Source organism: Lonchura striata, chromosome 11 (genome assembly GCF_050655825.1).
Source record: "Lonchura striata isolate lonStrDom1 chromosome 11, ASM5065582v1, whole genome shotgun sequence".
In the NCBI taxonomy this organism is placed as follows: Eukaryota; Metazoa; Chordata; class Aves; order Passeriformes; family Estrildidae; genus Lonchura; species Lonchura striata.
The window spans coordinates 19,201,161-19,213,895 of record NC_140713.1 but is presented as its reverse complement, the minus strand read 5'-3'; the positions used below and the strand labels follow the sequence as shown (position 1 = coordinate 19,213,895).

Below are 12,735 nucleotides of genomic sequence, written 5' to 3'. Positions count from 1 at the left end.
CCAGCCAAGAAAAATTCCCATGGCTCAGCTGCACTGGGGCCAGGAACAAGGCAGCCCTGGGGACTTTGCCCTCAGCCATTTCCAAAGCTGCCTCTGCACAGGCACCTCTGCCTGGAATTGAAGGTCTGGTCCATCAGCTGCACTGGTTGGTCAAGCACATCAGAGTAAAGCTGATTTCCAGAGGAAGGTACCTGGCCCTGGAGCACTGTGCCTGCAGCAGTGCACTCCCCTCAGCTCCTCCTTGCAATGAAGCTGCTCAACTCTGACCTCAGTTTAGGCATTCACTTTGTGGGCCTGGAGAGCCACCCAGTGCCAGGAGACACTTTCCAGAGGGAGGATTCTGTGCCCATCTCTCCAGAGCAGGCCCCTTCATCCCTTCCTGCCTCCCCCCAGCCACAGGAGCCAGCAGCACTGCTCAGGCCCACTTTGCTGCTTCTGCCATAGCCTCTTTTCGGAATCAAGCCAAGTTTTAAATAAATACCTGTCAGCAGAGCCAAGCCGGGTGCTCAGAATGATGGCATGTGTGTTTAGCAGGTTGATAGGCGTGAGACAGAGCACAGACAGCAGGGGCTCTCTCCTCAGAGGCCAGAAACTGGCACATTCTCAAAGGCAGCATTAATCAGCATTTTCAACTGCACAGCACCTGTCACAACACAGCAAAGTTGCCCACTCTTACCTTCCCTCAGAGGATGGAATAATGCCATTTCCAAGGGCTGACCTCTCTAGCTGCAAGCTGCTGTGATGCTTTAGGGGGAGGGTGATGGATTTGGAGCACTGAATTTCTGTTCTCAGTTTCCACAGTTTCCCAGTCCCCACCAGCTGCAGCCACCTGCAGTCCCTCCTCCTTGATGGTCAAGAAAGCCTTCACAGGAGCAGCCCAACACCCAACTCCCCTTGCCTTGCACCCCACCAGTTCTGCCCCTGACCTTCTCCTTGGCCCTCAGCTGATCAATACCTCTAGCTCTGATCCATCAATCCTAACGATTTCATCCCACTTCTCACTAATGCACTCTCTTGTTATGCTGCACTGGGGCCATGGACCCAGCAGATGCTGGGAGAGAGGCAAGAAGAGGGCTGCCCAAAGGTGTGTCACTGCTGTCTCAGGACAGCACATTGACTCTTTGAAACACCAACCTCTCTCACTTCCTGAGGCAGGTCTTCATCTCTTGCTACTACAGCTCTTGGCTCACTGGACAACCACAAACCTTCCTCTCTCAGCTCTTCAGCTCCCTGCACACTCATCCTCTCCTTCCCTTTTTAGCCCTGTCCCTTGTAGAAACCTAAGACAAAATCAAGATGACGTCCCAAAACTGGTTTGGGGAGAGTTGGACACCAGGTGCTGCCCTGGCTTGTGCATCTTCCCACCTCAGGGGCTTTAAATCCAATCTTTGTATCACCTAGCCCTGGAAAGAGTGCTTTGTACCAGTGGGTGCCAGATGCCTCCCCAGACCCTCTTCTCCTGGAGTCTCCACGTGCTCCTGAGTCAGGGTGTTGCACAGCCCGGGGTTAAATGTCCCCTGAAGCTGCTGGCTGTGTGACCGTGCTGCTGCTTTACAGCTGATCCTGGCAGGGCTCCTGGAGCCCCATCCCCCGTGCTGGGGTTCACCAAACAAGGGGCTCTGGCCCATTCTGGCACTGACCTTCCCTTTGAATCCAGTCACACGCACCCCATCAATAACGAAGTGCAAGATAACAAAATGAGCTGTCACAGCCAATTAACATGCTGGGCTTAATCGGCTTGTGGACTTTCAGGGTGGAGGTGAGGGGCTGGCTCCAGGCTGGAAGGGCCAGAGGGAGGCAGGGTGAGGCGTTCCATGGATTGCAGCCACCCCTCTCTGCCGGCTCCCCGGGCCCAGAGCCAGGAGGGGTGGCCAGGGCAGTGCTTCCCGACAGCTGTGCCATCATCTCAGGGGTGTGTGGGCACCGCAGCCCCGGGCAGGGCAGCAGACAGGGACAGGCAGCCCCAGGTGACTGGTGTCAGACACTCCACACAGGGCTTTAGCCCCCAGGCAGACCCACTTGCTAGGACAGCGGCCAGCACAAATGCCAAACCCAAAAGGCTTCCTCCACTTAAAGCCAGAAGGGATCTCAATGGCTGTCGCTGAGCACCTCTCAATTAATTAGCATCCTGCTGATTCTACAATTGAGGCGATTGCTAAGGAGATTAAATCGGTCTCTGCCATAAAGCAGATGCTGTTCCTAAGGCCTGATTTGCAGTGATTTTCTTTTCCTAGAGCCTTTTTCCTGCCCTGTTGACTCAGCTGAACCCCAGGGTGCTGGGTGCAGCCAGGACAGAGCAGAGCTCCAGAGATGAGGGTGGGCCCACTCAGTTAAATGTCACTGCATGCCCGGGGAGGGCTCCCTTGGAGGATGCTGTGGGAATCCAGAGCAGTGCTGGGTGAACTGAGCCTGGCCACCCAGGGAGGCGGTGATCTGTTCACCCCATTCCGCCTGTGTCAGCAGGGACAGACTCAGCCAGGCAGCCAGAGCTGCATGTGTGCACCTGAGAGCCCAAACTGAAAGGAAAAATAACAACTCAGCCTCCAGGCAGAGCTCAGTAAATCCACCACGACTGCAATAAGCCCTGCTGATTTGGTGCAAACTTGGAGTAACCCCAAATGCAAGGGGCAGTAGTACATGAGTACAGAGTACAGCCCTGCCCAGGAGGGCTCCACTCCATCTGCACTCCCTGGTCTCCATCAGCACAGCTGAGGAGAGGGAGGACTTTTCTCTGGAAGCCTTTGCAAAGGGTGTGACTCCCACAGTTGGTTTTTACTGCTGCCCAGGGCCCATGCGAGGCTTGTTTCCTCACCCCAGCAGAGAAATGGCCATTCAGCCACCCATGGACACAGAGGACCTAGGAAAGAGGCTGCAGGATGTCAACTAAATAGCCAAAAACCTGCAAATCTTGTATTTGTGAGGTGAAGGCAAGAAACTCATCTGAAATCCTTGCTGTGATGAGAGCCTGTCTGCAAAGATACACCCACCTTGCCCAGGATAGTCCCACAGCAGGAGAAATAAGCACATGTGAGGGCTGCTTTGCTTGTACTCTGATTACTGCATCTGCTTCACTGCTTCCTCCCATGTGCATCGCTGCCAAGTCCCACAGCCACCTCCTCACTCCACTTTTGCTCTAATGCCCGAGGAAAAAAAGCACCACACTACATTCTAAGCATTTGTCAGCTTCCTGGTCTGAAGTCAGGGGGAAAATTGTCTTTTATATTCAGCAAGGGTTTGTCACAATCCTCCTCTGCTTTCCCTGGGGAGAACCCATGGCCCTGAAGGGACCAACAGACAGCTAGAGACAAGCCCCCTCCTACCCGCCACACAAGCTGAGAGTCCAGGTTTCAACCTCCATTTGATTTCTGCCACCTTTTTTTTTTTTTTTTTTTTATCACAGCATCACAACAGAAATGGAACACCATTGTGACCCTCAGGAGGTATCTCCTTAGCACTGCCCATTTCCAGACACAGAAATCCAAGGAGGGAAAGTTTGGGACTGTCTTTAAGCTCATCTGCAGGCAAAGTGGGATTCCTTATTCCCTGTCCTTCTATGTCCCTCACACCCCAAACCCTGCTCAGCCCATCTGCTGCCTGTGCTTTGCCTCAAGCCACCAGCAGCAAAGTGGCTTTTTTTCCTTTAACAGAGGAGACTTCTGCCTTGCACAGTCCAGCTGGGAATCCCAAAGAAAGTGCATTTTCCCCAAGGTGAGGGAAAGCACTGCAAAGAGCTGCAGCTGTAAACCCTCACAAAGGCTAATGAAAGGCAATGGACCAGTGTGCCCTGCCAGTCCTGATAGAAAGGATACTGAGGCTGCTGGCACTGCCTGGCAGCCTGCCATGAGGAATAACTCTTCAAAAATAGAAGCAAGCTAATCTGAGGAACCTGCTGGTATTGTCAATGACATTAATGAAGTGTTTGGAAAACCAAAACAAATGCCTTGGCTTTTTGGGGCTGTGCCCCTTGTAATTTTCCACACCAGCTGAGGAGTGCTCTGGCAAACAGCACGGTGCTCTTGGTGCTCTCCTGCTCCCCAGAGCAGAGCAAGGACTCTGCTCTGGGGGCTTCCAGCAAGCCTGGCCCCTGTGCAGCAGAGCCTGGCCAGCCCTCAGGGAAGAGGCTCCCCAGAGTAATTTCCACTGGGAAACAAAGCCATCAAACAGACTCAGTGTGCCATGGGGAGGTGGAAGCTCACTGTCTCCTCTTCCTTCTTATTTTCATGCCTTGTCTCAAGCCCTCTCTTTCACCACCGTGGTCAGGACCTGTGGGATGGCAAATTTCTCCCTGGCAGAAGGGTTTTGAATTCCACAGCTTTCTCATCACTTCCCTCCTGCAGCAGCAGTCAGTAATCCTTCATTTTCATTGCCAACCATGAGATCCACTCCTCGTGTATGCTCTAATCTAGGACAAGGTAATGCAACCTACCAAACCCAGTTTTGAATTAAAATTTTGAACAAAGCTTTTGTTTTAGCTGGTTACCCAAAAAAAGAGTAGAAAATCACTGGTTGAAGATCAGAACAGCTTGTGCTCCTAACTCAGCCAGGTGCCACTGTGTCTCTCATTAAAATAATACTTGGTGTTACAGTATGTCAGTTCCCAGAACACTTCTTGTTGCTGCTCATCCTGGTTGGTGCTCAAAGTTTGCCTATTTTTTCACTTGATTACAATGAAAGTATTTGTGGCAATACAATAAAATGTGTCTATGGACTGATCTGTCATAAACATCAGCAGTCCTTAAATTTAAAAGCCAAAGGACATGGGAGAAATAAAAGTCCTTTTCAGACACTTCCCAGATAGTTCTGTAATGAAGATTTATTGTACCATTCTGAAAACACACAAGTTCAAACTCCTCTAACTTAAAGCTTGCTGCAGTGCTATGGAAAAGGACAGTTGTGTTCACAAGAAGTAAAGACCACTCTTGTACTTCTGGATGGGAAAAAACTAAGCAATACTGTAATTTAAAATTACAGGATCAGATTTTTTCAGGGTCTTAAACTCAGGGTTACTAGAAGTGGCATTGTCTTCTTACAAAAAACCTGTGACATTGAAGACTACTTCAGGGATTTATTTTTCTCCCTACTCTGAAGGCTGTTGCACAAAATGTTGGCAAGTGAGCAACCTTCTGTTTGAATTTTGCATCCAGCAGTAGAGAAGAAAAATGTTCTTACAAATGCAGGAAAATTAGCTTGGATCATCAACAAAACCAGTCCAGAAATTGATGAAACTCACGATTTTGGTTATAAACCAGCTACATCCCAAAGCCAACATCTCAGTAAAATAATATTTACAACTGAAAGATGCTTCTTGCCACAGATGGACTTCAACTTGCTCCCCTTGCAGCACTGATCACAGCTCTGCCACGGTACACGAAGTGTTTCCACAGTGCCTGGAGCAGCAGGATCTGGATAGAGACAGCCAATTCCCACCTCCCACCACCACTACAACAAAGCTGAGGTAACATGGAGTCATCTCTACCCATTTTATGTTCCTAAAAATGCAATTCATTAAAGGGATAGCTTACTAATTGGCTGGCAGAGTCTCTGCCACAACCTGTACAAGCTGCCAGACCCCACCTGGGCTAAGTCAGATAGGAACTATTTCTACACTGGTACAACTGCACAAGTTAGCTCCTGACCACATTACTTGTAAGAGAAGAGGGATTATCTATCATGGCCACACTTTTGCAGAGACCTGGACTTTCCCACTTGATTTCTCTTCTGCAGCACAATTAACAACAGACTTTTCACGTTACGAGCATTCCCTTACAAAACATTTATTCAGGATAAAAATCCAGAAATGGACAACTGCCAAATGTGTAAGCCATTATGTGCCATTAAGTCATTAAGCTCAGCAGCACTTCATCCTGCACATACTTCAAATAGTTTGACAGGCAATCTTCCAGCTAGTCTCCTGTGGCAGGACAGCTGCTGGCCCTGTGCAGCTGAGGGGGAGGCCCTGTGATGGCTGTGAAGGCACAACACTGTCCCCTCTCACCACCTCCACAGGCTGAGCTTCAACAGCTCTGCCCAAGGAATGGCCCTTGATGCTCGAGGTCTTCTTTGAAGCATCCAATATCCAGGTGCATCTGCAAGTCCAGTGCAGCTCCCCTGAGACCTGGATCTTGCTGTCACCTCCCAGGGAGGTGAAAGAAACCTCCCACAGAGGGAAGTGGAAGTGCTCAGCAGCACCAGGATCCAGCTCCTCTGCTTAGGTTCTCTTTCTCCAGAGGCACAGAAGCACCTGTAAGGTGGCTAATACTGCTCCCAAAGGACAACCATCCTGATGACTGCAGGAACTAAGCCCTACAGAGATAACCATGTCTTCTGTCTCCAGTCCAATGGGACTTGAGATGATACAGGTTTAAGGGCATCCACATGGGATGATAATCACTGTGCTGTTTAGCAAGTCCCAAATCCAGTCACTCCTACTGGGAAGGATGACATTTACCAGGATCATATTCCTAGATTCATTTGGATGGAGCAGAAGGAAGGAAACTCAGTTTATTTGCTATGTCTCTTCTACTAAGCAAATTTAGAAATTAGATGAATTTCTCATGGGAGGAACAAATATCTCAAAGGCTGATAATGGGACAGTTTCCATTGAAGTTTCTGCTTTTGATCTGGTCCAGACTTTACTCTTTGCTGCCTTCTGCTTCCTCCTCTGTAGAACACCCATCACAGAGACAGCCAATTCCCACATCCAGCACAAAAGCCACAGGCATCAAACAAGAACACTCTTTACTGCACAGCACCAAGGTCACAAGGGCCAAAAAGGGAGAGAGAGGACAAGGCAGCACGAGACCTGTGCAGCCACTTGCTGTGTGGGTTTGAGGAGGTATTTCTCTCCAGGGCACTGGTACTGTGTACAGGAGTCAGCAAAGAAAAACATTCCTGCCTCACAAAGAGCACATGTTCCACCTCAGTGGATAAGAAATTAAAAAAAAAATAATGCTGTATCAGTTTTTTTCCAAATCACTGGGGCTCTCTAAAGAACAGGGAACCTGGAAACGGCTGTTCATAGAATCAACAGCTGTTTCCAGGAGGTTGGGATGGGAAGGACAAGATGAAATACACAAATTACATTTCTGTCCAGATCTGGTATTGTAAATATCAATTTGGAGCAATAATTACTATTTATTACCCTTTTAGAAAATCCTCTCATAGCCTTTCAGCCACCTAGCAAACACTTTAGCTGCAACTCCTCAGGAGTGCTATGAGTAAGCTGTAAGGCTGTTCAGTGGTGTGATCTAGTTTTTGTACCCTTGCCCTCTACCTTTAAAATTTTCATTAGTTTTATCCAAAGCTGTTACAGAGAAGAATTCCCATTAACGGACAGGGAGTCTGTCCTTCCCTAAATTGATTGATTTTTCTCTTCTGCGAAGGGCTGTAAATCTGTATCCCCCACTACAACTTCACGTTCTTCATACATTTAACCATCCACTTCTGTGAGCTTTCTTTTCCCATAGTTCTGCACCAGACTGGAAGCTGTGATTTGAGAAGCCTGTCCCTTTTCCCAGCACTGGAAGTCATTCAGCCCTTTCTGGCCCACTTGAAAGAGAGCCCGTTCCAGCTCGTCCAGCCGAGCCACCAGCGCAGACGTGTCCTCGTTGTAGGCGTTCTGAGAGGAGTCCATGATGCGGCGGAAACGGGCAATGAACGTCTGGGGGGAACAAACAGAGTCACTGGCAGGCAACACAGAGCCACCCCAGCTCAGACCTGGTGGCTTGAGCTCTCAAAATTAAAAATCCAAAGTTTTAGGCTGCTGTTCACAACAAGCCAAGGGTCTGCAACCAGCACAGCACTTGTTAAGCTTAGCTACAAAGACAAAACCACTCCCTGCTTGAGCTGGGACATCAAATACCTGATGGGAAGCAAACACAGAATTGGATTTTGGCTGCTCCCTGACAACAGTCTTGAGGAGACCACAGGATACAACACAATTATGATCTATTCTGTCTCACTTCTCAAGCAATCATTGCTTTAGAGCAGGGGGAATTAATTTCAATCCACAGCAGCTGCTGCAGGAACGTACAAGCTGCAAGTTGTCACTGTCCTGCAAGTTAAGCCAAACTGCTGCTGAAAAGCATTCAGTATGCTAGAAAAACACTTAACCATTAAAAATGTGAAAACCCAAACCAATCTGCAAGTTATAAATAGCATTTTGAAAAGCTAAGCAACAAGACATATTTAAGGCGTTTTATTTTCCTCTCTATCTTTGCTTTTGGGAACTGGAAAAAAAAGGGGTCAAAACTCTTTGAAAACTGAGCTTCAGAAGTTGATTTTACAATCACCAGAACTTATAGGATAAGGTAATAGGTTAAATAAAGGACAAATAAAGCACAACTCCCCTCTTGTTTGCTTTTAAAAAGAGAAATCAAACCTGTAATACTTTCATTTTTCTGTCAATAAGTAATGAATTTTACTATGGCTTTTTTCTTTAAGATGTCCATTAGGAGAAAAAGACAAAAAGAGGCATGGGCACCCCCTCAATGCACAAAGCACATGCTCAGTGGATAGCTCCAAGAAAGCAGCAGTACTTTAATGCCTCTCTGCATCAGCCTTAATGTAAAGCACAGAGAAAGAAAAAAAAATTGCAATAAAAATCATCCCAGCCCACTTAGAGACCTGGCTGAAGAGATCGCAGAGCTGTTAGTGGTTATGTTTAAAAGCTCAAGAAGACTGAAGTCTGGAAATAGACAAAGATGACATCTATCTTTTAAAAGAGAAAGGGGAGATGGAGAGGGAGAAGGGAAGAGCCATGGAATTATAAATCCATCAGCATCAATTCCTGGAAGCATACTGGAACAAAGAAGCAACAGAGAAACTTCTGCAAGACAATAAAAGAATTACAGCCATCGTGGACTTGCCAAGAACAAACTCCCAGTGCCCAGCCTGCTTTCCTGCTAGGGCAGGATGCCAGGCCTTGCACAGGCAGGAAGAGCAGCAGAGGGGTATCTGTCATGGGGCATTGTTGGAAGATGCAGCCAGAGCAGCCAAAGATGGTCAGGAGAGACAGCCATCATCCACAGCTCCTGTCAGCAGGGAGGAACACACTGAGTGGAGTTCCACTGGGGTCTCTGTGGAACCAACTACTGTTTGAGATGTTAATTAATGAGCTTACTAAAGGAATAGAAGCTGTGCTTATTAAATCAGCAAGCTACATGCAGGAGAAGGGATGACTACAGGCATGTCAGGGAGCAGACCTCTTTAATTCATAACAATCCTGACTAATTAGAAAGATGGTGGGAAAACAAGAGGATGTCATTCACCCAGGACTAACAGAAGGTTTTACATTAAGGCAGAAATAGTGTAGAGTCAGGAAATTATTTGTTCACAGATGCACCCTGTACCACATCACTGTGGACTGCAAACCAAACACAGATCCATGTGACTGCATCGTGACAAACCAGATGCTGCACCAAGATGAGCCAAGAGCATCACAGCCACACAAAACTCACAAAGTAATCCTTTTGTTTGCATCAGCACAAGTCCTGAGACTGCACTGCTGTTCAGGACATGGCGTGGTGGATGCAGATCCACTGGAGAGGCACCAGCAGTGCACAATGAGGGCAGTCAGAGGTTAGGGAGCATGACACATTGAGAAACATCAAATGAACTGGGACTGCTGCAGGAAGGAAGAGAATAATTTGTCCTCAGCATTTGCTTTGTATGAGACAAACAGAACAGAGCTTGTGAAGGAGCTTTGGTTCAAACACTGGAGCAAAGCTCCTAAGGTGAGGCTGGCAAGGTACTGAAAGAGATTGCCCAGAGCGGTGTGAGGTCTCAGTGTTAGAGAGATTTAAAGACAGGTATAATTAAATAATCCTACATCTCCTCTAGTCCTGTTTTACAGGATTTTATGAAATACCATATTCACAGTGTGGAAACACCAAGCTAAAATTACACTTCTGAATGCACACTGGAGGCTTCCAGCACCAGCCTGTGCAGCTGCCAAGAGGGACATCCATATTCAATCCAGAAGTAATTTGGATTAAACCAGGATATTTCTCCTGAAGACTGCTAAGCAGGTGGGAACAAAATGAAGATAGAAAAATGCAAATCTAAGTTTCAGGACCTGATTCAGATACTTGCCTGCAGGATAGTCTGAGCTATCTCAGGATTCTCTGGATTCTCAAAATTCAGGAGCTGTGAGCCAAATCCGTAGTAGTAGGGCCCCATTTTATGCAGATCAACCACATTGGCATCAGCACTGAACACCGTCCTCCAGGCTTCCTTGTAAATCTTTGGCAGTTCCACAGAGATGATTCTCCTTTTGCTGTCGTGCAGCCCTTTAGCAAGCCACAGGGGGATTTCCAGCTTTGATCCCTGGAGGAACGAGAGAAGCCAAAAGTGATCCTTGACATGGAAGTACACCTGAAGCAACCCCAAAGACTTAGAGTGCATGTCTAGAGGAAATTCTCTTTATTAATGAAGATCCAGCATTATAAAAAGTCACTTTTGTTTTCAGAACAGTTCTTTGTGACTGTAGCATAAACCAGACACCCTTTAGAGGCCTTATTACCACAACACTCAGAAAGTGGACTTTTTATTGATGCTCTATGGTTTAAGAATTGTCAGCTGATGAAACAGCAAGAGAAAAAGAAGGGGGAAAAAAAACAAACAGGCAAAGAGTATATAATAAAAGCAAAAATAACTTTAGGGAAAGTAGCGAAGAGCATCACTCAGTGACCAGGATGAGAGGGCGGCCGGGCCTGGGAGGCGCAACAGGAGATGGAGGCGAGGGAGGGGCCCCGGGGCAGAGCCCCCCGCGCCCGTCCCCTCCCGAGAGCGACAGGCCCGTGTCCCCTGTCCCCTGTCCCGTGTCCCGTGTCCCGTGTCCCTGTCCCCCGTCCCGTGTCCCCTGTCCCGTGTCCCCTGTCCCGTGTCCCTGTCCCCCGTCCCGTGTCCCCTGTCCCTGTCCCCCGTCCCATGTCCCCTCCCCGTTACCTCCGGGACGGACTCGGCGCTGCCGCCGCCCTGCCCCATCAGCACGGCCAGGCGCGGCAGCGCGCTCTCGGCGCGGCCCGGCAGCTTCTCCTGCGACATCAGGATATCGTCCAGCGAGAGGAAATTCTCCTCCATGCCCAGCCCCGGGCCCACGGGGAAATACGCCTCGGACATGGCCGGGCCGCGGCTCCCGCCAGCCCGTGAGGCACCGCCCGCCGCGGCACCGCGCATGCGCCGGGCCCGCCGCGCCCGGCCCCGCTGAGCGGGGAGCGGGATCGGGAATGGGAGCGGGATGGGGAATGGGAGCGGGATCGGGGAGCGGGATCGGGAATGGGAGCGGGAGCGGGAGCGGGGAATGGGATCGGGATGGGGCTCGGGATCGGGAATGGGAGCGGGATCGGGAATGGGAGCGGGATGGGGAGCGGGATGGGGAGCGGGATGGGGAATGGGAGCGGGATCGGGAATGGGAGCGGGATCGGGAATGGGAGCGGGATGGGGATGGGGAGCGGGGAGCGGGAGCGGGGATAGGGATCGGTATGGGGCTCGGGATCGGGAATGGGAGCGGGATCGGGAATGGGAGCGGGATCGGGAATGGGAGCGGGATCGGGAATGGGAGCGGGGAACGGGATCGGGGAGCGGGAATGGGAGCGGGATCGGGATGGGGAGCGGGAGCGGGGATAGGGATCGGGATGGGGATCTGGATCGGGATGCGGATGGGGCTCGAGATCGGGAATGGGAGCGGGATCGGGATAGGGATGGGGATCGGGATCGGGGAGCGGGATGGGGATGGGGATGGGGATCGGGATAGGATCGGGAATGGGGTCGGGTATCGGGATGAGGATAGGGAATGGGAGCGGGGTCGAGGATCGGAAATGGGAGCGGGGATCGGGACTGGGAGTGGGATCAGGATCGGGAATAGGAGCGGGGTCGGGAATCGGGATCAGGATCGGGAATGGGAGCGGGGTCGGGGATCGGGACTGGGAGCGGGGTCGGGAATGGGAGCGGGGATCGGGAATGGGAGCGGGGTCGGGACTGCGAGCGGGGTCGGGAATGGGAGCGGGGTCGGGACTGGGAGCGGGGTCGGGACTGGGAGCGGGGTCGGGACTGGGAGCGGGATGGGTGATCGGAAGCGGGATGGGGATGGGCGCCGGCATCGGCGCCGGGGCTCCACTCCGGTGCCGCCCGTCCCCCCGCAGCCCGAGGCGCGTTAGCGGTTCCCGGAGCCGTGTCGGGACAGGACAGGGGCATGGACCCACACCGGGATTGGGTTTTGCGGGGAATTCCTCGCTGTGAGGCACTGGCACAGCCCGCCCAGAGCAGCTGTGGATGCTCCATCCCTGCCGCTGTCCGAGGCCGGGTCGGACGGGGTTTGGAGCAGCCGGGGCCAGCGGGAGGTGTCCCTGGTGTCCCTGCCAGGGATTCCCTGTCCCCCTGCCCCAGCGCAGGGCCTGCCCCTCAAGCGCTGTTCCAAAGGCGGGGATGTGTCCCCGGGGCTCCAGCACTCCATCCGCACCCTGCAGGGCCTGTGGAAAGCCAGGGCAGCGCTGGTTGGGGCTGGTTGTGCCCGTGCTGTGCTGAGCGGGCAGCGCAAACCAACTGTGCATACCTTGGCTTTCAAGGGGAGGCTACAGCCCAGAGTAATTTATTTTAGTGCTGTAATACAAAGAATCAAGTCATGTTTTGATGGCAGAATCAAATACCCTGTGCTAAATTCTGGGTTTGGTTGTGTGAGGATAAAAGAAGTGGTTATCCCCCATTTTGATGGGTATTTTTCTTCATTTTAGAACC

General features: G+C 50.7%; 1 protein-coding gene across 1 annotated transcript; it reads right to left on the bottom strand.

Moving 5' to 3' along the window:
* Positions 1–4,795: 4,795 nt before the first annotated feature.
* On the bottom strand, positions 4,796–11,166 carry GINS3 (GINS complex subunit 3). The gene is made up of 3 exons (XM_021541072.4): positions 10,948–11,166; positions 10,093–10,326; positions 4,796–7,660 (listed from the first exon to the last, which is right to left on the bottom strand). Exons 1-3 carry the CDS (start codon positions 11,119–11,121, stop codon positions 7,430–7,432), a joined length of 639 nt encoding a protein of 212 aa, XP_021396747.1. The 5' UTR covers positions 11,122–11,166; the 3' UTR covers positions 4,796–7,429.
* Positions 11,167–12,735: the final 1,569 nt, after the last annotated feature.